The sequence below is a fragment of the Blennius ocellaris genome (assembly GCF_963422515.1).
Source record: "Blennius ocellaris genome assembly, chromosome: 5".
NCBI lineage: Eukaryota > Metazoa > Chordata > Actinopteri > Blenniiformes > Blenniidae > Blennius > Blennius ocellaris.
This window is the reverse complement of record NC_137654.1, coordinates 21333624-21361036: the sequence shown is the minus strand read 5'-3', so window position 1 is coordinate 21361036 and position 27413 is coordinate 21333624. Positions and strand designations below refer to the sequence as shown.

Below are 27413 nucleotides of genomic sequence, written 5' to 3'. Positions count from 1 at the left end.
CATACCACTTCAGGTATCAAACAGCTGACACATGGGGAGGAAAACAAAAAACTCATCAAACCAACCCATATGGGAACAGGCAACACAAGAAAGAAATGTGGTCACCCATGGAGGGGGAAAAATGGAAAAAGATTTAACAGTCGTGCAGAAGAAAAGGACTCCTGCGATGGTGTATTGCCAGCAGCAGTGCTGTCACAAGTGATAACTTACATTTGCAGTGGTCCTGCTGGTTGTGTGGGTGGTTCGGGCTGCTCCATGTCTTACTGTGGCTGGCATGTGGGGGATGACAGTAGTTGCTGTTCGGGTCCCAATGATGATGGTTGCTTTTCTGCACTTTCACTGCAGCGGCAAGGAGTGAAACACATGCATAAATTAAACCACATCTATGTTGTGCACCCCCTAAATTCAGCCCATTAAAAAAAAAAAAAAAAAAAAACACTTTTACTTCCATGTCTAAATTTGTACCTCACTACACAGCGCCTCGGGGGCAATTCAGAGCAGAGTAATTGATATTTAATGTCTTTGTCATGGTACGCTAGATTAAATCCTGTGGTTTAATGTGTTTAGATGAGCATCTGAGGATCAATTAGACACAGAGCTGAAAAGTGTTAAAAAATAAATAAAATCAAAAATTATTATTTTGAATCTTACGTTGTCTAGTCAACTTCCACCAAGCTGAATGAAATCTGTGGATCATTTTTACCATTTCATTCTCAAACAAACCCAAAGGTACAAGAAGGGTGTCAGCGAGTTGCCCACTGGACATGATGAAGAAGCGAACCCAACTGTGGTCTGACCTTGATTGGGAGCAGCTGAAAGCCTGATTGGCCTTAACACACTGTGTCCACCTCCACATCTGATTGGCAGCATTAATGTGTTTCACTTGAATCCTTTTGAAGTATTTGTGTTGACTTTCTTCGACTCCGAAAGAAATGGAGAAATTCGCAGATTATTGTTTTATGCTGAAATGCATCTTATCCCTCGTGTTGTGGCGCAGGGAATTCAGTCCGACAGCATTCGCCGAGCCTTCAAAGGGAAGCAGCTGACCCACTGTATGACACACACCTCGATAATTAACTTTCCTCCACACATTCATGCAGCTAAATTTGTCACTGAATGTTACATGTGACAGTAATCCGTGCTGCTTCATTTGGGTCTAATCTCCGCCGACTCGTGCGCATGGTTGGAGGATTTGCTTTAAACACTGGTGACTACAGTAACGGCTGGTATGTTTGCCATCCTGGAGGAGCCTGGTTAATTCCAGCTGTATGTCTTCTGAATATTTTAAGGAAAACCTCTGGCCCTTTTTCAGAAACCAGTTTCTATCTGACTCAATCAAACCTGTCAAGCTCTGCCTCTGCCAGCTTATGTTAAGCTCACCTTGGGGAATCTCTCCAAGAAATGGCGCATTCAATCTACAAGGATGGAAAGAAACATTAACTCCTAATCTCATGGTGGCCATATCAGTCTTATTAAATCCCCAGAGCAGATTAGCCAAATTGCATCTTATAATCATGTCTTATCCTGGGGGTAAAAGCTGTGAAAATATCATCTTATCATAATGCCACAACACCTTGTTCGAGAGCTGATTCATTATTGAATTGAGCCGAGCCTGTGACTTTTTAAAGATGCAATAAGATTTTAAATTGAGAGAGTCCATATTCCAACATTTTGGTGTGGCTTCAATTAGATGTTGTTGTTTTTTGTTTGTTTGTTGAGCAGCACTCAACATGAATAATTTAGGAGTAGTAAATCAACTGAATAAATATGCATCTGAATTAAACATCGGCAGTCGCTGCATTTTGTTGGAAATGGTTGACAAAACATACCATCTCAAGTCCAAAAATCTGCGACCAGACAGTTCTTTTTTCTGATTGTGAAATGGTGATAATATAAACATGATTCAATTTGTGAAGAGAGCTGACGGAAAAGCGGTGGAGGTCTGCACTGGGGAGAAGAGGGATGAAGGTCAGTAGAGACCAAATAGAATTAATTCACACGTGTGTGACGAGCTGGTGGACAGGTGAAGGTACAAAGCAGTCCAAGTAGCTGGGATCAACCATCCGCAAGAATGGACAGGTGACAAAAGAGGTGAAGAAGAAAGTGCAGGCAGGATGGAAAGGAGTGTCAGGGCTGACGTGAGAGAGAAGCTTTACAGGACGATACTGAGACCTGCCATCGTGTTTAGTTCGGAGACAGTGACACTGTGTAAAAGACAGGAAGGTGAGTTGGAGGTGGCAGAGATGAAGGTGCTGAGATTTTCATGAGGACTGAGCAGGATTAGAAACAGACCTCCTGTTCTGTAACAGTAGAGGAGGCAGAGGAGAGGGAGAGATGGAAGCAGATGAGCCACTGTGGCGACCCCTGAAGGAAGTGGTGGCGTTTGTATCACATGAAGCTAAGTATCCAATAAGGAGTGTGTCTCAGTAAGCCCAGTGAGATTAAGGTTGAAGCTTTTTACAGTTGATTTAGACTTGGTGTTGATGTGGATTCCGCAGCGGCCTGATCATCAATGAAGCTGGTGTTAAATTACAAGCTGCATGTTGGAAGGCAAAGATTTTCACGGAAACTGTAATTAAAAGTGCAAAGTGCAATCCCAGAAAATAAGTGTTTAGGATGACCGCTGCTAACCTGGGTTTCATAAGGTGAACTTAGAAGCTGCATACGGTGCCTGTGTGCGCATAATATGTCTGTGAATCATGACAAGCTTATCTTGTGTAGTTGCAGAATAGACAAATCTTTTATCATCACTATTACTACAACTTGGCATTGGTTCTGAATGCTTCAAAAGATTGACCTTACGTCATTCAGAAGTGTTCAAATAAATCCATACATACAGTGATATATGAAAGACCAGAATATGCAAAATCAACAAATTAAAGGCATTTTAAAACTGAATCCATTCATCTATTTGGTGAGTGGAGAGAGAATGATCTATATAGCTTTGTCATGTTGGTGAATCCACTCATGCCTTCATGCTCAGACCCCCTGCAGCTGCTGACCCAGAGAGAAGTTCACAGAACATGGCAAGAACATGATCTCTGGCAGAGAAAGTGTGTGTGTGTGTGTGTGTGTGTGCACGTGTGCATGCGTGTTGCCACAGCTCCTTTGGCACATACTTGGCCCCCTTATGCAGACCAACAAGACACACACACTGCTTGGAGGGAAGCAGCCAGGCTATTTCCTGCTGCAGGTGAAATATTTAAAGCAGTTCAGCCACAGTCTGACTGCTGTAGATTCCCACTTATTTACTTATTTACTTATTTTCAAGCTCTGTTAACAAAAGTCTGACTCTAAAGCCTGTAACCGCAATACCTCTGATATTAATTTATATGCTATTAAAAAAGCTTTCCAGTTAATTTGTGTGACAACTAGCTGTTTTGATCCCACTTCCTGCTTTATTTTGTAACCAGACGCTGTGCACATGGTCTCATGCTTCCCCTCCTTTTTCTAGCCTCTCACCAGTCTACCCCCACTCGCTCACATATTGTTTGCCAGCTTGTTTTTGCTAAATTTTCTCTTGTGAATTCTTGGTTTTGTGATTTTTCCTTGTCCTTTGGTTTTTGATTTTTGTCTTGCAGATTTTTTGTACCTTTCCCTGTTGGACAGATTCCTGACATGACCGCCGGATTCAAACAAATAAATGTGAACATTGTGGATTCGGAACTATGTGAGCTCTGCAACTGAGTCCCAGATTTTGGTCACGTCACCAGATAGTAGATTATCCCAGTTATTTTGTTGTTATTTTAGATTAATTTAATCAATGATTTAAGCTGATTATTACAATCCTGGAATCAATATCTGGTGACAATAACTTTATTTAAACACAGAGATATTAAACCAGGTCATATGGTGAAGTAATGCTTTGCTCCTTGGCCTTTTAGCAACAATATCTCCGGTTCAGGGCCTTTCTGCTTGGAGGTTGCATGTTCTTTCCATGCTGGTGTGAGGTTTCTTCAGATGTTCCCACAGTCCAGAAACATGCATTTGGGGTATTTGTTGACTAACTATCTGTAGGTGTGAATGTGTGTGTGGCTGTTCTGTGTTTGTCCTGTGACAAACTACTGACAGTAGACAGCTGACATTAGCATTAGTGCAATACTGCCAAATTACAAACAAGAGTAACTGTAATTCTTGACTATTACACTTGCCTGTTTATTATTGCAGGTGGAAACCTCAGTCTAGTACGTGTCCTGTGCCCATGAATCAACAATCTATTTCTTGGTTTGATCACAGTGGCTAATCACACCCTGCCTGCAGGACCTATGTACCTGTGTCCTGTGGTCGGATGGGAAGTCTGCTCTGACTAGCTGGAAGAATCTCTAGTTTAACGATGTCAGAGCTGTTGGCGAGAAGCTGTGTGGCCTCCATCAGGGAGCAGTGCTCCGTGTTAGTTCCATCTATGGACAAGATGATGTCCCCAACATGCAACGCTCCACACCTGACAGAGAACAACAGAGATGGACTCAGTCATCAGGGTTTACTGCAGGACATTGTCAGTGAAGTGGTAATGTAAATAAAAATAGCTTCACCTTTCCACAACACTGGCTGGCTTTATCTTGTCAATAATGATAACTTGTTTGTTTCTGTATATTGTTGTGGTGAGGCTGATTCCCAGGCTGGCTGAGGGACCCCTCACTATCTCCACCAACAGAGGGCCTGAGGCTTGCTGCACCGCCTCTGAAACAGATAACACACACAGATAGTATGCAGGTCAACAAGGTTACAGGATGGACATGGAGCCTGGAAGCAAATAATGCCTTCTGCCATCTCTACACACATTGAAAATAAAAGCCCCAAAACAGGAACAGATAAGTGGACTGATATTAGATTTACAATACATCAGCTCTCAGCAGCTGAGCATTAAAATTGAATACATGTAATAAAATTAAACTACAAAACTGCAGAAAATTTTTTGAATTATATTCTAAAAGTGCAATTCACTAGGGATGAATTGCATCTTCTTGGTTAGCAAAATGGAAACGGTTAACAACACCTAGCACGTAGAGTGCTCATGCAGACAGCTAATCGACTATGTTGGTTTAGGCTCCATGTCATTAATCTTTTATCCGACAGGTGTAAGTGTAAGTTACAATCGATAGGCCCAGATGATGCTAAGTGACTGTGACTCCTTTCTGTTGATGAATCGCCTCATATTGGTTATTGATAAATGGACTGTTCACATATGTTTGTGAACAGTATGTCACACACAGGAAATCCACTATGAACACCAGAAAGGTGAACAGTCCTGCTCAAAATGAAGGATATTTCTGTACACGTGGTAAAGCCCATAGGAATGTGCCATAAAGAGACATAATTCATTGTCAGCTGTGACATTTCGACATTATGACTAAAGTAATGACAAGGAGAGGAGTCACATTGGATACTGTGAAGTGGAATAAGGAAAATATCTTCAGTGACTGGTGGTCTTTGTGAGACAAATAAAGTGTTGAAGTGCCCAGAATAAATTATATGACAATTTCAGGGTTCACAAGATCCTGGTTTTTCCCCCCAGATTTCACTTCTAAATCATTTTTTCTGCTCTGACTGGCTGTGTGAAGGCTGAAGGTCTGAATCCTAAAACCCCACAGAGACATATAATGTGTGTCAACTGTCCTTAGTGTCCTGCCCCAGTTTGCACAGACCAGTGCAAAGTGTGCAATCATGAAAATTTGTCACCATGACCAATGGAGGTTATAATTAGGCCTTTAGTCATGTAGTGAGCTTGTGTGCTTCAGGCCACATTCTGCTAGTTTTTGAAGCAGTGGCGAGAGTATTTTGGACTGAAACTAGATGAGATTATGTCACAATGATGATAAATCCAACAAAACCAATATGACAGTTTAAATAAAAAAATGCATTAGCCAAAATAGCCACACAAGATCCCAGTCAAAGAGAGATTTTGATCTCAATAGGACTTCCTTTTAAGATAAAGATTTCCTTCTAAGTCCTTTTTAAATATTTCTTTGAGAATCATATTATGTAACTATTATCATTACATAAAATGTCTATATAAATGTGGTTCTGTATTCAAACAAGTGCAGATTTAGATGTTGATGTCTGGTGCTCATGTCCAGCCATGTTTTGTTGGAGTCAACCAATCGGACAAAAGTTGAGCTAAGTAATGGTGCAAAGAAATTTATTTTTTACTGTTCCATTGTTTAAGTGAAGAGAGACCCACACATTAAAATTAAGCTCATATTATCACTCCTCCGCTGTCAGAAATGTGCTCTCGGGCACGTGTGACTCTCCTGGTGGCGTCCCTACTCACTCACTCACATCTCCACAGCCAAACGGCCACATTATTTACCCTCAGAGCAATTCTGCCCTACCATGCCGTCACATATTCCCTGTGTATGTGTGTGTGCTCACCCATGACAGAGACGTCATACTCGATCAGGAACAGAGCTTCCTGGCCGCTCTGCATCAGCATGGTCAAAGCGTCGGCGTGCCTCTCTCTGTTCAAAGGCATCCCGTCTATGCTCAATACCCGGTCTCCGGCTTTCAAAGTGCCCTCCCTGGTGAAAGACAAGACAAAGCACAAAAAGAAATAAATATATATATTTGAAAATGCTCCATAGGAGACCAAAACAAGATGCTCACATGGGCTGTGAAGCACCAGTCTCAGTAAGTGATTAAACTGTTCCACATGAGTGTTTCCTCCCAGGTGAGATGAAGGAGAAACAAAGATAAATGGCCGTAAAGTCTTTGATGATGAATTATGTTGCTCCAGTGTTTTGATACTCTAAATTTTCACGGGTAAAACTGTAATGTTGCATTAGCCTCGGGATGAGCGGTGTCCTTTCTGCTTTGAAGATAACGTACCGCAAATGTGTCACGGCCACAGTTTGATGCCGAGGTCTGAGCTTGTACTAATGATACTGAAAAGGTCATATGCACATTAAGACATATGTGATTTTGTATCATTTGACATGCATTGCTATTAAAATATTCCACAAGGACAAGAGACAAAAGCAAACAATATAGCAATTAGTACAACATATCCATTAAGCTATAGAGCCAAGTGCACACAAAACAGAGACACGCTTGCATGCACACATACGATGATTTCAATGGGTTCATTCATGCCTGCTCCAGACATTAAATACATATGGGACTCATAGATAACTGCATGTGTATAGACGTACAAAAACAAACTCTCTCGGGTTCAAATCCTCACCTGTCGGCGGGACCTCCAGGCCTGACGTGAGTGACCACCAGAGGACGGGACCTGCGCCAGTCTTCATGGAAACCACCTGAGAAACGAACAGGGGCAAATCAGACAAGAACTATCCACTTCTGTGAGAGTTCACACAACACAAACACCTACCTCGCATGACAAACCCAAAGCTGTTTCCCTCCTTGTGTAGACACACTTCTATGGTTTTGGTTAAGACTCCCGAGGGGTTTTGCACTGAGAGCAAAGATAAAGTAACATTGTTACAAAGGTATTTATCTAAACAGATAAAAGAAAATACAAGTAACATCCGTTGTCCAAGTCCAAGTGCAACACGCTGGAGCCAACACCTCCATCGACACCGCTACATGCGTATAGATTTGGTGATTTGCAGATTGAAATACAAACAGATTAGAACTTTTGCTTCAGCAGACTTTTTTTTTTTTTCTGTGGAGCAGCTGTACTCCATAGACGATTGTAAAAGGATATCAAACAGTCATTTTGAAAACAATGTGGATATTTCTGACAGAAGCATTGGTTTGATGTTGAAAATGTGCCAAAACAATTAGTTTAAAGATGCACTAGAAATGACCTGCATTGATATGCCCATGTCTGAATCCACAATTGTTTTTTTTCATCATCTGATTCAGTGGTTCCCAACCTTTATTTCCTGGACCTCCCCTAAATTGCTTCCTGCAACCCTCTATAGAGTCATTACAGTGAAGCCAAACTTTGACACACAAACTCTCATGTACACAGAAAACTGGGCCTTTCACGGCGAAACAATGGGTATTTTCCTATTTGGGCTCCAGATTCTCGAAAGCGTCATCATATGGGTTTCTCTGACATGTGCAAGTCTCATTTTTACGATTTTAATGTAAATGTACATTTGCTGTATATTCTTAGAAACATTCAATCCGCTTCATTTGTTCAACGTGTTGATAGGTCACGGTCAATGTCAATGTCAAGGTTTAAGCTCTCACAACATTTCTTCCATCATGACCAAAAGTTTTTGGCTCATGTGTTTAATTTAAAAAAAATTTTTTTTAACAGATATTGCTTTCCCTAAATTTCCGACCTTTTCCTTAATCGGCCTTTCTCCATCTGGTAGTCGTGCGAATCATGAATATGCATGCATGATATGCATAATGTTCCTCTTGAAGGCTTCACATACCAAATGGAGGCAGCTCATACTCCACTTCCAGCACAACCCGCTCCCCGATGTTTTTCAGCAGGCTGATAATCTCATCGTGCCGTAGCTTCGACAGATTGATGCCATTCACTGACTTGATGTAATCTCCTACATTCAGCTGATCGCTCCTGGAGAAATATGGACAGAACATCGAGAGCAACAAAGAAGATAACACAGGCAGCTTTCCCCTACGAAAGCCACAAATAACTCTAGATTCACAGCATGTTCGTTACCAAAAATTCTCGACCGTCTAATCACTTCTGCATGATTGCACTACTTGCTGATACTGTAGTCATGATAATCTGATTTTCTGGTTTTAACGTTTCACAACTGCAATGTGACGGAGAGCTGTGGCTCGCAGCAATGCATACACGGAGAATTATCGACCGACTGCCATCTCTGCACGTTTATGGCCACTTTCAGCTCATTGTTTTGGTTTTATGTCTCAAACCAGCTTTTTCTTTCATCGCTCCAGGCTACCTGTAATTAGCAATTTGATCTGAAGATGAAAATGAGACGAAGCCATCGAATGCGAATTACCGTTCTGGGTGTTTTCTACTGCATTGTCTTTCTATGTGGATATCAAAAAAATGGACAAGTACTTTGTAAACATTTACAGAAGCAATCATAGTTCGATGTTTGAATTGTGGAGCGAGATGCCTCAAAATCATTCCTCTCCGCAGACGATAAGCGCATGTTGTCTCACTCATGGCATTCTGAGTCAACACACTGGTCACTGGAGAGCTAATTAATTAAATAGATGTTCTGCCCTGTTTGCCCTTCCCACCTTTGGGCTACTGCCAGTCAGCAGTGACAGCAGACAGAGTGACGTCTCAACAGAAGAACTGAATGGTCCGTCATTGTGGTCCAGTCGCATCGCACTATGTCATTGCCAGTCTCTGTCCTGTCTGTCGCTGCCTCTCCACCCACTAAATTAGCTTCCACACAAGCATGAACTCAGCCGAGGAACGACAAGCTGCTTGGAAGAATTAACGCAGTGGCTGTCTTTAAACCTCCTTGGACTTGACAAGTGATGTCATATTTGGCCAAGACATTTTCTGAGGGACCGTGTCATTCTTGCAAAATCAACCAGGGTGTGTGTGTGTGTGTGTGTGTGTGTGTGTGTGTGTGTGTGTGTGTGTGTGTGTGTGTGTGTGTGTGTGTGTGTGTGTGTGTGTGTGTTCAATCACATGCTGCTTAATCATCATGAGTCTCACACCATGTTTCCTTTTCATGCAGAAAATTTGTTAAATCTTAATTAAACACTCTCTGAACATAAAAAAGCGGAGCTATCGTGAGTGATTATTAGTACACTATGAAACAGGTGTGAAGTGAAAATAAAATATAGTTACACTACAAGATGAGCGTTTACCACAGGTTGACATCATTCTGATCCAAGTCAATGCCTACAGTTCCACAGTTCCGGCTGGCTAGTGTAACTTTACAACGCATGCAGGTTTATGGGGGCAGAATAACAGGTCCGGACAGCTCAGGGTGGTTGCCACGTTTTACGCGCATCACAGAGCAGAGATCTCACCTGGCAGCTAGCCCACCTGGCCGTAGGTTTGACACTCTCGGCTTGCCATCTTTATCAGACCCTCCGGAGATGGTGAGACCAAGGTTGCTGCCTTCCCTTTTCATCAGGTCCACAGTGGTCACCCCTCTGTACTCTTCTGCTGACAGATACAGATGCAGGCACAGATCCACAGTCAGCATTAGCATCTGCTTGACAGAATCGCCCTGTCTTGAAGGCAGTGAAATACGTTTTCCCCGGAAATGTTCCCTGACATAAGAGCACATACTTTATTTTCTCACTCTCCCATCTTCTCTTGACTTCTATGAATCTCTCAGTCTGAACTAATCTTTGTGACAGGTTCACAAGGAGGACAAGCGGGATCAGATTTACTGCTAATCACACTAAATACTGGATGGGAAAACTGCATTAAAACAGACAAATTGAAAATTATGTTGGCGTAGACAGAGCATGAACTAAAATTCTACCACTAGAGAAAAGAGCGTTGGCATTAATTGATGGACATGTGTTCATAAAGTGTTGTCAGAGGACTCATTCTGTCTCATGGTCCACATTTTGCTGTGCTGGTGAATCATCCACGTGAAGTCTGCTAAATAGGTTTTAGTACCAATGACAGATATGCCACGCAAGCATTTTTTTCACCTTATCTAAGCATTCAAAAGAATAAAACGTCAAGCAATAATGCTGGTGAGACATACACATAAATCTCAGTCATAGATGGCAGGATTCTTCTTGTCGAGGACTGTGGTGAGTTGAACAAGTTTCTTGAATCAGACAACGGGCAAATCAAGATGATGTGAAGTCAGATTTGACTGTATTGTACCTGAAAGGCTGCGCCTCCGGGACGAATGTGATTGGTCAGTTGCCTTTGACTCTTGGCTCCCCTTTGAGTATGGTCCTTCATCTGAGGAGACAGCAGAGAGGTAGGATGTGTAAGGCACCGCTGCAGCAGAAGCCTGAATGAACATGACTGTTTCTCGCACACTATGACAGCAGCCCACACTCTTAACGCTGTGATCTTCACCCGAGGTGATCGCGGAGCTCTGGGAGGAAAATGGCACAAAGCCAATGGCCACATGCGTCAGGCATTAACAGCAGCAGAGTGATCAGCGTGAGTTCACAACCCTGAAAGGTCACTTGACTTCTGTGCGGTCCACAAAGAAGGTGTGAAATATCTTATTTCTGACTATATATGAAACATAGAATTTAAGAGCGAGCTCCATGTGTGAAGGAACAGCACGCGGTTAATGGAGAGGAAATCCTATTTATGTCATTAACAGCAGCTTCTACATTCATACACAATACTGGGGAGAGTTCAGAGAGAAACAGGAGGAGAGAGAAAGCACAGACTACAGAAAGAGAGCGATATGTTTAAGGTTTTTCACCCTCAAGCAGGACCCAATTCTGACACAGTCCTCAGATTAGCGAAGCCGCTGCCCATCTGAACCTGCATGCAGCTTTGCAGTCATGTCAGCAGTCAGAGAGATGAGGAAACTGAGTGGGCACTTCTTTAATCCTGTCCACTGTGGATTACCTTTTTCAGCTGTCCAGCACAATGATTGAACATAATGTTAGAAGTCAGAAGCAGAGCTGTGCCAGGTCTTCTTTTTAGGGGCTTGTTCCCGCTTTTCATCAAACTGAGTCTTCAGTGACTGCTTTAATACTGCATGGTAGAAACACTGGTTTAAAAAAATAAACTATTCTTCAAACAGTCATTATGCAATAACTGAATGAGGCTTTTAAACTGCTGGACAATTTCAAGAACAGAAATATACAAAGGCCAGATGCTTTGGGTAGCGCTTTAGTTAAAACCTCTTGTTGGGTTGGTCAGTTGATTGGACAGGCAGACATCCGATGATAAAGATGAAGTACATTGATTTCAGAGTATTGAAGGGACACCGCTCACGGCAACGGCTAATTTTAAATGCCCATGTTCTTAACCGGTGCCATTTTGCTAAATCTAAACAGATGCTTCAAATTGTTATTTAAGCTGCACTCCACTGAATGCATTACACATTTGTACTTTGTGAATCCCCCCAAACCTTGAATATCTACTAAGCAGAAGTAAAACAATGAGTAATAAATGGAAATTGAATTGAGTATGTTTTTTTTTGGGGGGGGGTTTGTCAACAAAAGTAGCTACTGTGGTTTGAAAACATATCAGCTTGACATAAAACGTGCCATTTCCATTATTCTGCTGTGTCTTTCGCTGTTTTACGTTCTGATTTGTGAAGACTGAAGTAGAGGAAATAAATGCTTGTAGAGCATCCAGCCCACTGCTCCATCCAGGCCCACATCGAGTCTCCACATCTGTCTTGTCTGAGGATGAGGCCTTTAGACAGATGAGAGGCATAGACCTTTTGTCATACCTTCACTGACCTGAAACCTTTGGGCAGCCGTGAGATACAAGGAGTAAAAAAGAAAATTCTTCCTCCATGTGCACACGGCTGCATGACTCAGACCTCAGGAGGAGCGCACATTCCTCCATTGTGCACTGCCATGTTTGGGTGACGTACAGAACACACACATGCATAATATGATATTTCACACTAATTTACCCACATCCCTGCACAAATACTGTGTCCAGTAGCTGTGAGGCACACACACACACACACACACACACACACACACACACACACACACACACACACACACACACACACACACACACACACACACACACACACACACACACACACACACACACACACACACACACAAAGTAGGTGACACATCACACGCACATTAGTCTAAGCAAAAGCCTCGTAACCACGCGGGCTCCTTGGGGGTCTGACAGTCCAGCAGCTGTCATTGCAGTCAAAAGGCAGCATTGGCTGTGGGTTACACAGACCCACGCTGCACGTGACTGAACACTACTGTACCACCAAGACTCTGCCAGCCAGCCTCCTCCAGCTTAAAATAACCATCACTCACCCGAGGCAGGATTTAAGATCAGGATTAATGTGATTGTTCACAGTCCAAACAATGAAACACTATCACATTTACGTGAAAATATCATCTTCGTTATATTTGTGGAAGATTGTCAGTTATTGACTCAGTGTTGTGGTTTGCTCATCGAAAGGGTCCGGAGAATAAAACGAAACGAAACTCCTCGTCTCCGCATGCACATGCGGTGAATTAATTAACTTGTGGTTTAATTCAGGGCAGTGCATGCCATCCTTCTCACATCCAATCAGAATGTAGGTTAAATACAAGGGCGGTGCTGTAAATGACAATGAAATCATACTGCTATTTTCAGATGCAAAACTTTATTTATAAACGGAGCCCATCCAGCCCCAGTTTAAGTTGCCATGTCTGCCCTAAATACACTTGGCAGAATGCTGGTGCTCGAGTCCACTGACATTTAAATTGCTTGCAATTCATCACTGCTATAATTCATGTCATACAATTTTTCTGCTTTCAAATTCCATTGCATTCAGGCTAAACGCATGCGAGAACTGACAGCCCAGTTGCCTCTCCCAACACACAGACACATGAAAGAGGAAAGCAGCTCTTTACAGGTGATGAGTGACCTCCTGTGGCTCCAGCTCCTGTGACTGCAAAGATCAGAATGTGGCACTCTTACCAATGCTGTTCTTGGTGTCTCTTCTCAGACCACACAGCATGGCGCCAGTTTAGTCACTGCCAGGAAGCAACCTTGCTGATGTGTAGTAGCAGGCAGAGAGCAGAGGGTCCACCTGAGTAGACGACCCCAGGGACCAGGTCTGCACTGCCCAGATGAAATCACAAAAACATCTCTGTTTGTGCCGAAGCCTGCATTTCCTTCAGGCTTGGAAGACCCAAGCCAGAGATGTTTGGAGCTCCAGAGCGTAAAATCGGATCCTCAGATGCTCTTTCGTGCCTCTTCTGTTCGAACTTATCAGATGATTCCCCTCAGTCCTCACAGATGCTGTCCACTAAGCTCTGTACTAGAAATCCCAAAGCAGAGGGTGATACAGTTTGTGTCCTGTTCTTGCCATCTTGCTGTGGTCCCTGGTTTCAGCAAATCGTACTAATCGTGTGTCCCTTTCCTAAAGGATTTATCATGTCCTGTTCATACACTCATGAGCTCACACATAACCCGTCTTTCTCTCCTACAGAGCTGAGCTAGAGTGGCTCTCTCTCCCTCTCTCTCTCTCTCTCTCCCTCTCTCTCTCTCTCCCTCTCTCCTCTCTCTCTCTCTCTCTCTCTCTCTCTCTCTCTCTCTCTCTCTCTGCCAGAGGGGTTCAATGAGGCAGGCATACACACATATACACATGAGAGTCACTCCCTCCCCCCTGCACGCACATACAAACGCACACGCACACACACACACACACACACACACACACACACACACACACACACACACACACACACACACACACACACACACACACACACACACACACACACACACACACACACACACACAGTCTTTCTCCATTTCCCACCAAGTCTAACACATCCCACCCACACATACTGTGAGATTAAACGTGACAAAAATGCACACTCCCCTCACTCTCGGCACAATTATCACCACCTGCACATTCATTGTCAGTCTGAGCCCTGAGCGGTGTCACACTCTCCTCAAATAGAGCTTGCACTCATTTATAGAGCTTGTGTTTGTACAAAGCCAGTATCATTTGGTTTTGTCCCTCAAAAGAAGCAAACGCACACATGCAAGCACACCATGAAAAATGCACATGCAAAATCCCTTGTAAATACAAAATGACTGCACAGTTGACACATTCATATTGTGATTGTGTGCAATAATGTACTCATATCCAAGATTGTGCTCTGAAAATCAAGTCAATTTTTTTTTAGCTCTCACATTTCATGTTTTCCCCTCCGGTGGGTTAAAGGACCATTTGCTAATGTTTCCTTCCACCCGAACACAGAAGGCCTGTCTGCACCTGTCCGGCCATTTGTCAGGACACAAGCCTCAGAGTCTGCCACATCCTGACACCCACCGACAGCAAGGCCCTCAACTCACATTCTTGCTTTTACTGCACCCACATATTTGCCATTAGAGTTCATTTGAAAAGCCAAAAGATCCAACCTTGACAGCAAAACAAACGTCGCGACGACCAAATTACAGCAAACCTCGGGAATTCTGAGCAATGACACCCGGTCGTCCACATCTACCTGTTGTGAGGACTTGTAAAATGATTACAAACATTTCCATGTTTTCGCCTGCTGCTGCATGGAGCCCAATTAGTCAGCTGTTCCAGTGGACACAATACTCTTCCGTACACATAATTTCCTCAGGGACTTTTGTCCTTAATACCCCATTTTCACTGTGAGCGAGCATAGTCTTTCAGAGCGAGACTAATTAATTTCCAACAGAATACAGAGAATCGGGCTATAGAGCATTGTGTTAGACTAACAAAAACCTCTGGAAACAACGTTTTGCTCAAATAAATATGGAGGCTAGAAACTATCCCGAGTCATTCAACATGAATTATGACATCTTGATGGGGTTAAAATAAAAAATTATTGTTTAGTTATAAACAGAGGCTTGGCATGATGAACAAGTAAGGTAAGAACATGCAATAAAAAATGTACAAAATCCCACACAAAGAAAGACTTATGCTTATATTCAGTATTTAACAGTGATTATCATAACTATAATATCCATAACAGTGAAGTAATGTCATTGGTGACGGACCGGTGGGACTGGACTAGAAGCTCTTCATTGATCACACTGCCACCTTGTGGAGATCAACTCTAGTTGCAAGTGAGGAGAACAAAATTAACCCCCTTTAATTCATTAGGGTCATTGAACACTATTTCCGCACAGAGGAGAAGCCTTGATTATAATACTGTATATTCTAATGAATGCACATTTTTATAGAAAGGTGAGTAGCAGTTTAACATTGGGTCGGTTGATTAAGTTTCTGCACAACCAAACATATTTTCACCAGAGAATATAAGGTATGTAAACAAAATCATTAATTTCATCATCAAGCAATGTGCGGCAGCGAGGCCAGCACACTGGAAGCTAAAATAGTTCAGACGACTCAATAAAACCAGTAAAAAATGTCTGAGAAGGTGTTGGTGTTGCTGTAGTGTGACTCCTACCTGTTGATTTTAAACATCCTTCTTTTAACCAGCTGCCATCATGAATAGTTTTTAACTACTTGCCATCTGCTTTCCTCTTCTATCCAGAATAAAGACTTGGTAACAATAGAACAGTAATCTGAACATGTATTGTGTTGGAGAGCTGGACTGCTGTCTCTCCCGATAGTTGACGATACCGCCACCGCTCCCTCAAGCTGTTCACTGCAGAGAAGAGCAGCTCTAGTCAGGGTTTGAATTAAGACTCATATACTAACAAGCCACAGTAACAAATAAAGAGTCGTTATTTTGAAATCTGTTACATATCGATTGATCACGTCTCACTCAGGCTGCTCCTGGCAGTTACTATTTCACCAAGCTGCTGTTTGCTCAATAACCCTGCGCTAATTTTGGTCCGATTGTCAGTTAAACAAAAGACACAATCATTCTTCCACAACAAGTGATCAGCTTCCGTTGCCAAAGAAAATGATTCCAATTTGCTCCATATGCTGAGTTAATTTGTATGCTCTCTCCAGTACTTGAAACATGACACCTCACACTCAAGGTCAAGATTTAACCTGATGCAACAAGGACAACCCAGCAACTTGTTTGTCACTAATGTTCCACACATATTACCGATACATTTACTTTACTTTACATTTACTCATCCTTTTTAAACAGACTCCGCTAAAATTCAAAATCAAGTTGACCTGCTGGACACAAACAATTACAATTCGTTTTTTTTTTTAAATCTTCTTATAAGTTGAGATGTTAAACAAACTGATGATGGTATGGAATTTAATGTGCAAACTTGTCAAAATCAAATAAATAAATAAATAAATATTGAAGACCACTACATAGGTTTCCTGTATGTTTTACCTTTGGTTCTCCCTCTGATGATGCCCAGTCGACATCTGAGAGAAAAAGAGAACATCCTCCTCTTTCCTCCTGCCGACCGGCTGCCTTTCCTCAGGGAGTCTGTCTGGGGGAAGGCGAAGGAGAGCTGCTTTGGAGCGGGACGCCCTTTCCCAAACACTACCCTTGCTGACATGTTCATTTTCTGACCGGTGAAAAGAAAAAAAACAGATCCTGTCCTCTTCCTGACAGTCTCACCATCTCTCCTCCCTGGAGAACATCCAGTCCTCAGGTGAGTCTTTAAAACTCCTCCACAGAAAAGGACCAAGTTTTGTTTTTTTTTCTTTGAAAAGAGGAGCGATTTGCATCCAAAACTGAGCTGCTTTTTCTCCCCAATGTCAGAACTTATCCACACATCCATGCATCCACAAGCTGACCGGTCAAATAGACGTAGTGCTTTAGCTTCTCTGGCAGTGTCAATGGTACGGGAGCAGATGGCAGAGGGCTCAGGGCTGTGGAGCACAGCTTGTCTGCCAGGATGCAATGGAAACTTTCTCTGCAGGGAGTCAGCGCTGAACATCTGAAAACTGGATACAATCTGAGCAGGCCAATCCAGGCAATGGCCTTAAAAACACACTTTCATCTTATAAGACAGATTAAGTAATTAAATGAGCAATACTCATCCTTTTTAAACAGACTCCGCTAAAATTCAAAAATTTGATTCAGTTCATATAACACTGGTTATGATTTATACCATTGAGACTTCTTGTATACAGCAGCAAAATGCTCACGGCGACTCGGAAATCAAGGGGATATTTCAGATCAGGCACCAAACGTTCGAAGTTGAACAGAAATCAGGTGATACTCCGTAATAACGCTCAAATCTCCCACCGGATACAGACGAATTCCTCCACTGAATCAGCTTTTCACTCTAACGCATTGTGTGCAAACAAACCCTTCAATTTATTTTAGTCTCTAATCTGTCTGGATGTTATAGACTGAAAACGTCCAGAGTATTTCCTCATCCCACCAGTATAATTTGGTTAAAGTATTGTAGATGTATTGATAATCCATTTAAAAATAAAACCCTCATTTACCTATGATGCAGCCATTCAAATCAATTGAACAGGAAACTGAACTAGGAAACGGTAAAAAAAAACAACTTACATTTGATTGCAGTTTATTTGGCCATTCAAACTTTGGTTATAAACCAGAATTGCGACAAAATTATTGCATCCCATCTCTGGAGTAGAAATCCATCAGGTTTAGTGACCTACCGGTACAGTATTTGTATTATGGGTCAGCGCTCCTCTTGGGGCTTCTTTGCCCCTTTTGTTCTGCTTACGTTCAGTCATCTGGAAGGAGAAGCTCCCGTCTTACTCCAGGGCAGAATACAACCAGCAATGTGGCTGGCAGAGATTCAAACTCACACGTGACCATGTTACTACATTCTGACTGCCACACAAATATAGCTCATCTGAAAATAAATGGCTGAATTAACGAATGTGACAAGAAAGAGCTGTTTGAGGCTCGAGTTACTTTGCACATTTCGCTGACTGTGCAGAACTCCTGCAGACAAACGGTGAAGTGCAAAAAAAATGAACCAAGAGGCAAAGGTTTCTATTTTAAAGCATTTATTCTGACTGAACAGTTTATTCGTTCTCCTCACTCCTGAGCCTGGCGTTGGGGTTTGTGATCTTGATGGCCAGCTGAGCAGCCCTCTCCACGATCAGCTTCCTGTTCTTGGACGAGACGTTGTGGGCGATCTCAGCGCAGTGAGTCCTACACAAGCAGAGAAAACAGCACTTTGTTAATGAATACGTTTTTATTACTGAAACTCTACCCACTGAAATATCAGCCCATCAAACGAAACCTCTTACAGTTGTATTAATAACCATTTAAATACACTTCGATACATTTAAAATCCAGCCTCACATTGCCTCTTTGCAGCTAAAGTAATCAAACTCAAAACTCAAAGACTATCAGAATATAGTTAAACTATTTTAGGATTTTGTACTTGACAATGACATATCTTGCATGCTCAATTCAAAAGACTGGGAAACTGTTAAAATCACCATTGTGATGCAGAAGACTGCAGCCTAAGGAGCCGTCCACACGAGAACGTAAACGCACCGTTTTTGGCCGACCATTCACACGAGGCATCGTTTTAGGAGCCTGCAACCCCTCCCCCCTTTAAATCGCAGATCCCAGAGTGGGGAAGTTAAAAAACCCAGCTCAGCTGTGAGGTCCAAGCCTCAAAGCAAAACAACTCACATTTAACCATGGGATTTCAGTTGTGCATGTTTTCACACGTCAACCTTAAATATGAGGAATAGATCATCTCCTTGCGCCACAGACAACTCACTACTCAGTACACGTACGCACACACACAACCCTCAAAAAGTGTTCAAACATCCTCACCGAAAAACTTCCGGTTTTCAGTTCAATAGTAACCTTTAAAAACAGGTTTAACAGGTTGCTTAAGCTTTCTTTTTTCCCCAGACATGATTTCTGTGTGCATGTGTGGTACGAGTTTCGACAGCACTTTCATGGATGTAGACACCCAAATATAAACCGTTAATAATTACACAACATGAATTAAAAGTATCAAGTAGATAGACATTTAAAAATTTGCGTAATCCATTATTTTGCTTTCCTAAGACCAACTTAACCAGCTTCAGTGGTGTGTTGGTCAACTATCAGGCTGGTAGCTCATGAAACTGACAAACTGCTGATTTCCATGGGTCAATTTGAATGAGACTAAAACTTTTCACCTCATTGTCAGAGTCAATCTAAAAACTGAGAACCTTCAAAGTCAGTCGACAAGAACAGACTCCAAATAAAACAGGAAAGAAAATAGAAGGACGGATCAATCCACAACAAGTGAAGCATCCAGTACTGCATCATGATTACATGCAAAGTTCACATCATAATGTCCCACAGAGCACACCAACAAGATGTCCAGATATTCCAAGACAAAACAAATCAACATCCCAGGTAACAAATTTATATCAGAAGTTTGACTAATAGTATTGATCTGAGTTGTCTGTGCATGTCACCAACATCGCAGTGTTTTCACATCACACATTAAGAATGAACACAGGTTTTAGAGTGCCCTTGAAGTTATTCAACTCCATTGAGTCAATGGCAATTAGGACCACAGTGTAATAAATATTAAATTACCAGAATGTTATTCAACACCCAAGGTCTGGCTTTTAAATGGACATTCTCAATGACATTGGTGAGTTGATACACAAGGACTATACTTCTGCTGCCGTTGAACACTAGCAGTATGTCATATGAGCTTGTCTGAGGCCTTTTGGAGACCAAACATCTGCTGAACCTCAATGGTAAGAAGTTGGGTTTTTTTAAGTGAGCGTGTTAAGCTTTAATAATGTGAACCATGAGGGCTTGACCAGTCAATTTAATCTACTGAATATTTACTTGTTCTTCAAATGTCAAAGTACGACGTGATGGCTGAAACATACTACCAGAGTAACCTCATTAATTTGATGCCAACATATCCATAAACTATCTTAATTCTACCATAACCAAAATTTGAACTTGTAAACGCGAGACAGAGAAAAGAGGCGAGTTGATTTGTAAGTTTCAGTGTCCACTCACTTGTTGCTCATCATCAGGACCTCGAGCTCCTTGACATTGTGCACCAGGAACTTCTTGAAGCCGGTTGGCAGCATGTACTTGGTTTTCTTGTTGCTACCATAACCGATGTTGGGCATCAGCATCTGACCCTTGAACCTCCTGCGGACCCTGTTGTCAATACCTCTGGGCTTACGCCAGTTTTTCTGTTGGGAAGACACAGGGGCCACAAACAGCAGGTTATCTTCTGCACCTGTGACTCACACCTGGTCAATACTCTGCGTGTTACACTTACCGCAATCTTGACATATCGGTCAGACTGGTGGCGGATGAACTTCTTAGTTCTCTTTTTGACAATCTTGGGCTTCGTTAAGGGTCGGAGGGCTGCCATGATGACTGCAAGCAATACAGGGAAGTTTTACGACACCTTATGATCAGAGCAATCAGAAATCCCTACAAAACACTAAGCATGCTTGGTTGTTGTATCGACTGCATTTAAAGAGGTGACACTCGAGAACAGAAATGCTAAATAAGCATGTTTTTATTATTCATTGAAGAAACATGTGGCTAAACGTTAGCACGGTCGGTGTTTAGCTCGCCGGCTAATCGTGCCACTGTAATAGTGCACATTCCCCGATTAGCCTGGTAATAAATATGAAAACCACACTTTCAACACAAGAATTTTGCTGCTGGCATTTATTTGAGAGAGTATTGCAGTGGTGCAGTGGGCCTTCAAGGAAAGCGGCACCATTACACGGAGGCAGGTTAGCCACAACACTTTAGGTCTAAACGACGCTTTTAATACCGAAAAACCGCAGGGAATCTGTTCATACTGGCCAGTAGATATAGACTAAAGGTCATTCTTAGAAAACATGTGTCTGGATGGTGATTTAAACACCTAAATTCCACGGATTAACACAGATTGTGTGAACTCACCCGCCGATGTAAATCCAAAAGGGACCCCGGCAATGGCGGAAGGAAAGAAAAGGACTTCCGTGAGCGCCGCAATGCATTATGGGTATTGTAGTTAAGAACGCACACAGAAATTGTGGAACGTTTTCACCACTTTATCCAAACTAATTTAAGATAGCATTTTGAACATTGTGGAGCTTGTCGCCCACGAAGTTTTCATTTCAGTCTTTATCTTATTTTTCTCCCATAAACATCTGTGCCTCAAACGACTGTTGCGAACTTCCTGGAAGGGGAAGGGGGGGCTTCTAAACTTCTCCAAAATCTCACTGCGTTTTTTTTTTTAAATCCATTCCCTGTTTATCACAGCTCCGGGTGAGAGCAGCACGACACATTATAGTGCAGTTAAAGTCGTCTTTGGGGAGGGTGAGTGTGTCCACTGGTTGTAGAATTGCAGGAAACTGTGTTTACAAGGTGATCTAAGATTAAATGATTAAGTTTAATGATTTGTGACAGTGTGATCAGCACGTACGACAGTATTGAGTCTCTATTTTCCTCATTTAGTTGTTGAGATGGAATACCGATCGTTTGGAAAGTAAGTCATCCTCCGTTTTTTTCACTATTTTACCAGAGATATAACATTGCTCAGGCTTTTTTCCTGCTTTCTACTATTTTGGCCTTAACTTTCGTTTCCCGTTACTTTCAGCCCCCAAAGAGACACGTACGGGACTGCCAATCCCGGCTATGTACCCACCGCGGAGGGGGCATCTGGTAAGAAATTCCGTAAATCCTTTTTTTTTTTTATTTCGTTGAGATGCGCCTAGTATTTGTTTGTACGCATTTGTATTATTTGCTTTATTATGATATACAACCGCACACGTCCGGGGTGCTGGTTGACGTCACGCCTCGACTTACAGGTTGTTTGAGGCAAACAGCGTCGCGGTCACTGGAACGTGTAGTCAGCCGTCTAGTCTATATATTGGTGTTCCAGGCATTTAACTGCTGCTGGACCATTGTGGATTTGCGATACAAAACGTTCTCATAATGGATATTAACGCTGAGGGACACGGTGAGTGACTCGGGAAATCTTTTGAGGCTGTCATGTAGAAACTTGTACCATCTTGGAAAGCTCCCAGGAAGTAGCCTCAGATTTAATCATAGGATTGAGTGATACTCAGCGAGACCCTTTAAACATACCCTCCTGGATGAAAAGTAAACATTATGATCTTTGTGTAGTTTTCTGAGTGAACATATGTCACGAGGTTTGTGAGATTCAAAGGTGTACAGCTGTGTATGAATGAACTGGTTCTTCTGGTTTGTTTCAGCAATGCTTGCCCCACCCGCAGCTGGGTCCCATGGCCCCACTGCTCCTCCAGCAAGCATGTTTGACAACATGCCTGGCTATGAAGGAACACTGGCTGGTGGAGGAGGTATAGTATGCTCACTCTGGATGTCTTATCTGCCACTCTAACATCCTGTGTATAACCTCAAAAGCAATTAATTTCAGTTTAATTTCTGTGGCGGACATTTCAATACACTAATACATAGAAAAAGACCTCAATAAATCAACATGAGCAAGTATAGGAGACGGTGGAAAGGAAAACCTGACAAACGTACAGATTCAACGTGAAAAATTAAAATTAAAATATGCATTTGTCCCATGCATCACTGCAATAGTACAATAGTAGTGAAATGGTGTTGCATTAAATTCAAACTTTGCAGAAAGCAATGAATATTAACAGCCTAAATGATGACGACATATAGATGCTATGTTTCAGTCAAGACAAGTCACCTTTATTTATACAGCACTTAAAAACAACAGTTGAAACCACAACGTAAAGAGAGCCAAAGTTCAGGAGACGTATCAGACAAGAGTTTGTGTCTACAAACAACCTTAAAAAACCTTGGCACTGTGTTGGGTTCTAACTTGTGACAGGAAATGTAACTTGTGGATAGATTTCAGCTGGGCAAAAGAGCATCATTAGTAGTCTATGTTAAGTGTTTGTTTTGTTAAAGGTTTATTGTCTCAATGCTATTTTTTTTTAAAGATTTTAGAAGAAACTAATAAAAATATGAGTTACATTTCAGTGAGTTTATTGGCAGCTTGTATTCAGTTCTATGTAGATTGTTCTTTCCAGTTCATTTGAGGTGTTTTGCCACTCTGTGTACTGCTACCTGGTCTGAGTAGTTACTCTGCTGCATAATGTAGATTCACTCTGCTACAACACACATAAGTTAAATTAATTAATCACAGTCAAACTTGTGGTCTCAAAGTTAACTCAACAACTTATGACTGAACAGATCTTCCAATGCAGCCATTTCTAAACGTCTTGGGATTTGAAGCTTTTGAACCAACACTTTGTAGAATAAACAATTATTAATTTATTATCATCAAAATATTTATGAAAATCACACATTTTTCAGTGTTTCAATGAATTTTTTCTCAATAACACTGATGGATAATCTTACATATTGGCAAAATGCTCCTGATGTATAAAAGCACAGTATTTCCCCCACTCATTGTTCACAGACTACCTGCAAGTAGGTACAATTCAAACTGATGAAATAATGACATTTTGCCCAGTTTAATTTGTATTCAAATCTACAACCATAATAATAATAATAATATTGTTTCTCATTCAAATGTTAACAACAGAAAAAAGTATAGATTGGTTAAAGGGCAATATGTCTTTTAGGTGGATTTCTGCCGCCTCCGATGCCTGTTCACCCAGTTCCCCAGCCTGAACCTGCGCCTGAACAACCATCCTGGAAGTAAGCTTCAGACTATTTCCTCTCTTTCCACATATTTACGAGAAAGATTTTTTTTTTGCTAGAAAGACCGTTGCATTGCCTCAGCACTATGCTGACTGTCACTTCCTTTCAACGGAGGAGTTTGTTGAATTAATTGAGTCATTCTTCCTCTGCTGCCAGTATCCCATCGATAACTGAGGAAACTGCCCGGGAGGCCTTAAAGTTGTACGCCTCCAGTCAGTGCTGCTACAGCTCTGCGCCAGCAAAGGATGGTGTGATCACCAACATGGAGGCTTTCAATACATACAGGGTAAGAGGGAGTAGTAATTGTGTGTGGGAGTGCTTGACATTTAGTTGATGTTTTCTGACGCACCGTGTACAAACAGTCACACAGGTCAGGGTTTTCACGGTGTGGGAGAATGAGCTTCCCTCACAGTTTGAACCACAGCGTGACTCTTTATTTTTCTCACATATAAGATATTGTATAATGGTTGTTGAGTTTCGTTGGCAAATAAAAGCAGCGATCTCGTCATCCAGGTGAGATTCTTTTAATTAATAATATTCGGTCTGTCTTAATATATGCTGCATTCTTAAATTTTACACTAAAGCATAATTTGTGATTTTCATATATCTTCCCTTAGATCTGTGTGTTTTACTAAATGTTTTACTGCCCAATTCTCTCATGATTTCATCCTATAACATGAAAATACTTGCTGTGATATAAATATGATTACAGAGAAGGCATCTATCTCAGCATTTTCTGCTGCTACACGTTCCTACCAGGGGAGGACCATGCTACCCTTTGACATAGATCCTTCACTTTAACATGACAGAGCAAAATATACATTACAGTTTTTGTTATTTTCTTTTTTTTTTCTCCTTTTAGTACCGCCTGGAAACCTTTACTGAGTCGAGATCTACAGAATGGAGTCATGAGCCATACACTGGTATAATACTGTTATTTTATACACCCTCTTGGGTGAAAACTATAATTATAATAATAATTAAGCCATCACCCATCATGTTTTTAAGCTAATAAATCTCAAAATATTTTCAGAAATAGGGTACCTGTTTGAAGATACTACTTTAGCGTTGCGGTAATCTTGTGGTTTTGTCACATTAATTAATTTTAAGTTAGGATATATGCCATGGGGGATCCATTTAATTCAACTCCTGTAATCATTTGCTATTTCAATTGTATCAGGCCAGTCAGTGGATGCGTACGCACAGCCACCTCCAGGCCCGTGGGATATTCCAGCGACAGCAGCGAATTTCTTTGTGAATGACAAACAGACACTAAAAGTTCCCTACACATCATCTGTGAAGGTAACTTATTTAAGATACGTTTTGTAGCACAAAACTCCCCTGTAACTTTTTACATCTTTTTAGTGAAGTGGAGCCTTTCATCCACAGAGCTGCCACGGTTGTATGGGAATGGGACGAAAACCTTGCAAAGACTGTGCTGGTGCAGGGAATGTAAGTGTTATCCACAAATGTCAATGAAAATAATTGTTTTAAGACTTTTTTTGGGAGGAATCTACTTTTTTGTTTTTATGTCTGACAGAAAGTTTGTTGGGTGTGTAACGGATCCGGGTACCGTCACGGAGAAGATCGATGCCACCACTGCAGTGGCAGAGGGAGGGAAAAGTATGTATTTACAGTGATTTTGTATTGGATTTAAAGCACCAGACCAATTTAAAACTGGATATCTTATGTTGTTTCTAAAAACAACAGAATCACAAAATTCTGCTTTATTACAGTTGCAGCCGTTGCCATGGCCAAGGAGCAATGCAGTGTGACATATGCCATGGAAAACAACAACTCCTGGTGTACATCAACCTGACTGTGAAATGGTACCATCTTATGAATAATTTTAATTTAACAATTCCTGATTGAAATAACACAGCTAAAGCACAGATTTTTATAATATGAAAATCATTCACATGTCTGCTTTCTATCTTTTAATTACTGTAAATTATTGTTTTCCAACTCCAGATGGGAAACTACTACCTGCCTTTTTTTTTCCAAACATCAAAGATAAATGCTTCAAATCAATAGATTTCCCTCTTTCTATTACAAAGCAAATTAAAAAAAACAACTGGTTTCAATCATGTGTGTTAGAACCAGAACGCACCCAAAACAAGGAGGTCAGAAACATGTGAAAACTGGAGTTGGAAAATCTTACTGTCCACACTTGCTTTAAAATGTTGCAGAATAATGTCTTTAAATGTACATATTTGCAGGACAAACAATTCTGATGATTATGTTGTGGAGCAGTTGAGTGGACTTCAGGTGGACAACCTCAGCAAAGTGTCTGGCAAGGAGCTTTTCAGAGATTCTCAGTACTTGGTAAGCAACTCCTTCTTTAACATTGATGTGCCTGTGATTTCTTTAAAAAAAAACATGATTGCTTAGACCATATTTGCTTTCGATGCTGTATAGAAAGAGAATGCATCCGCTTTGTTCCACTCGATTCCATGGTTTACACAACTCATTGACTGAGCTGTTTTGCAACTGGAGTTTGTATTTGTTCGGCTCAGACCATAGTCCAAACATGGATTCCCAGCAAGAGGAACTGTCGTTTAACACATTCGATATGACCCTAATGAACGATTAAAGCTGCATACATAATGTCTGTGCCCATTCATCTCTCACAAGATGATCAACAATTCAAAATGTTGCTGTGCTGCTTGATCTAAGAAATTAATGAAAGTTAAAATTGCACATTTTCATGGCCATGCCTTTGTAGGTGTACCCAGTGATGGGCTTTCCAGACCCTGCGGTTGTGCAGGCTGCACAGCGATTTGTCAGTGAACACCAGGGCAAGTTCTCCCAGACGTCGCGCATTCTGCAACAGGTATTTATATCTTTGATATGACCGTAACTCCTTTTATTCTACATATAGTATTGATCATGATGTCTGTCATTGTTTGCAGCGTCAAACGATCGAGCTGATCCCAGTCACCAGGGTCACCTACTTGTGGAAAGGAAAATCGCATGTGTACTTTGTTTATGGGAATGAGTTCAAAGTGAATGCTGACAACTACCCCGCCACCTGCTGCTGTTCTGTCATGTAAATGAAATGGGTGGATACCCCGTTTCAAGCCCGCTTAATGACACTTATGCATCATAATTATATCATGTACACAAAAATGAAAGATTTGATACTGATCAATAATGTTTTTGTATTAACCATATGTATTAATCCACTTTCTGCTATGGTAACACAATTAAAAAAAATTTTTTACAATGCCTCTTTCAGTTTAAGGGATTTGCGCTTTTGCACAAACTTTTTTTCATGTGCACCATTTTGTAAGACAAATGTTTATCAAACCAATAAAAGTATTTCGCAATGT

The 27413-nt window shown here is 41.5% G+C and overlaps 3 protein-coding genes across 6 annotated transcripts in view; 1 reads left to right on the top strand and 2 right to left on the bottom strand.

The window, feature by feature from the left end:
- Positions 1-13916, bottom strand: part of LOC308130334 (glutamate receptor-interacting protein 2-like) — a 31321-nt gene extending 17405 nt beyond the window's left edge. The window contains exons 1-10 of the mRNA XM_080496642.1: positions 13490-13916; positions 10727-10807; positions 9907-10042; positions 8352-8497; positions 7331-7414; positions 7181-7256; positions 6373-6518; positions 4533-4680; positions 4272-4441; positions 211-339 (exon numbers count right to left, since the gene is read on the bottom strand). Coding sequence (XP_080352768.1) covers positions 211-339; positions 4272-4441; positions 4533-4680; positions 6373-6518; positions 7181-7256; positions 7331-7414; positions 8352-8497; positions 9907-10042; positions 10727-10807; positions 13490-13529 — 1156 coding nt within the window. The 5' untranslated portion in view covers positions 13530-13916. The remainder of the gene's footprint in view (positions 1-210; positions 340-4271; positions 4442-4532; positions 4681-6372; positions 6519-7180; positions 7257-7330; positions 7415-8351; positions 8498-9906; positions 10043-10726; positions 10808-13489) is intronic.
- ssuh2rs1 (ssu-2 homolog, related sequence 1) lies at positions 1-27412 on the top strand. 4 transcript variants are annotated; one of them, XM_080496639.1, is made up of 14 exons: positions 1-13; positions 21871-21901; positions 22013-22077; positions 22632-22736; positions 24003-24078; positions 24238-24367; positions 24944-25004; positions 25262-25383; positions 25471-25533; positions 25622-25704; positions 25818-25910; positions 26301-26406; positions 26807-26914; positions 26994-27412. In XM_080496639.1, the coding sequence occupies exons 2-14, from the start codon at positions 21879-21881 to the stop codon at positions 27132-27134; spliced, it is 1176 nt and encodes a 391-aa protein (XP_080352765.1). In that variant the 5' UTR covers positions 1-13; positions 21871-21878; the 3' UTR covers positions 27135-27412. The 4 variants fall into 4 exon arrangements, with proteins under 4 accessions (XP_080352765.1, XP_080352763.1, XP_080352764.1 ...); XM_080496637.1 differs by lacking the exon at positions 1-13 and adding an exon at positions 21632-21732; XM_080496638.1 differs by lacking the exon at positions 1-13 and adding an exon at positions 21654-21780.
- On the bottom strand, positions 18415-21379 carry rpl32 (ribosomal protein L32). Its single transcript, XM_080497324.1, has 4 exons — positions 21334-21379; positions 20693-20793; positions 20422-20603; positions 18415-18579 (listed from the first exon to the last, which is right to left on the bottom strand). The coding sequence occupies exons 2-4, from the start codon at positions 20786-20788 to the stop codon at positions 18450-18452; spliced, it is 408 nt and encodes a 135-aa protein (XP_080353450.1). The 5' UTR covers positions 20789-20793; positions 21334-21379; the 3' UTR covers positions 18415-18449.
- Position 27413: the final 1 nt, after the last annotated feature.

Coding starts and splice junctions, on each gene's coding strand:
- ssuh2rs1 (XM_080496639.1), top strand. CDS start 21,879: ATGGAATACCGATCGTTTGGAAA. Junction 21,902..22,012: donor GAATACCGATCGTTTGGAAA/GTAAGTCATCCT, acceptor CGTTACTTTCAG/CCCCCAAAGAGACACGTACG. Junction 26,915..26,993: donor CGTCGCGCATTCTGCAACAG/GTATTTATATCT, acceptor CATTGTTTGCAG/CGTCAAACGATCGAGCTGAT.
- rpl32 (XM_080497324.1), bottom strand. CDS start 20,788: ATGGCAGCCCTCCGACCCTTAACGAAGCCCAAGATTGTCAAAAAGAGA. Junction 20,604..20,692: donor ACCGATATGTCAAGATTGCG/GTAAGTGTAACA, acceptor TCTTCCCAACAG/AAAAACTGGCGTAAGCCCAG. Junction 18,580..20,421: donor GTCCTGATGATGAGCAACAA/GTGAGTGGACAC, acceptor CTGCTTGTGTAG/GACTCACTGCGCTGAGATCG.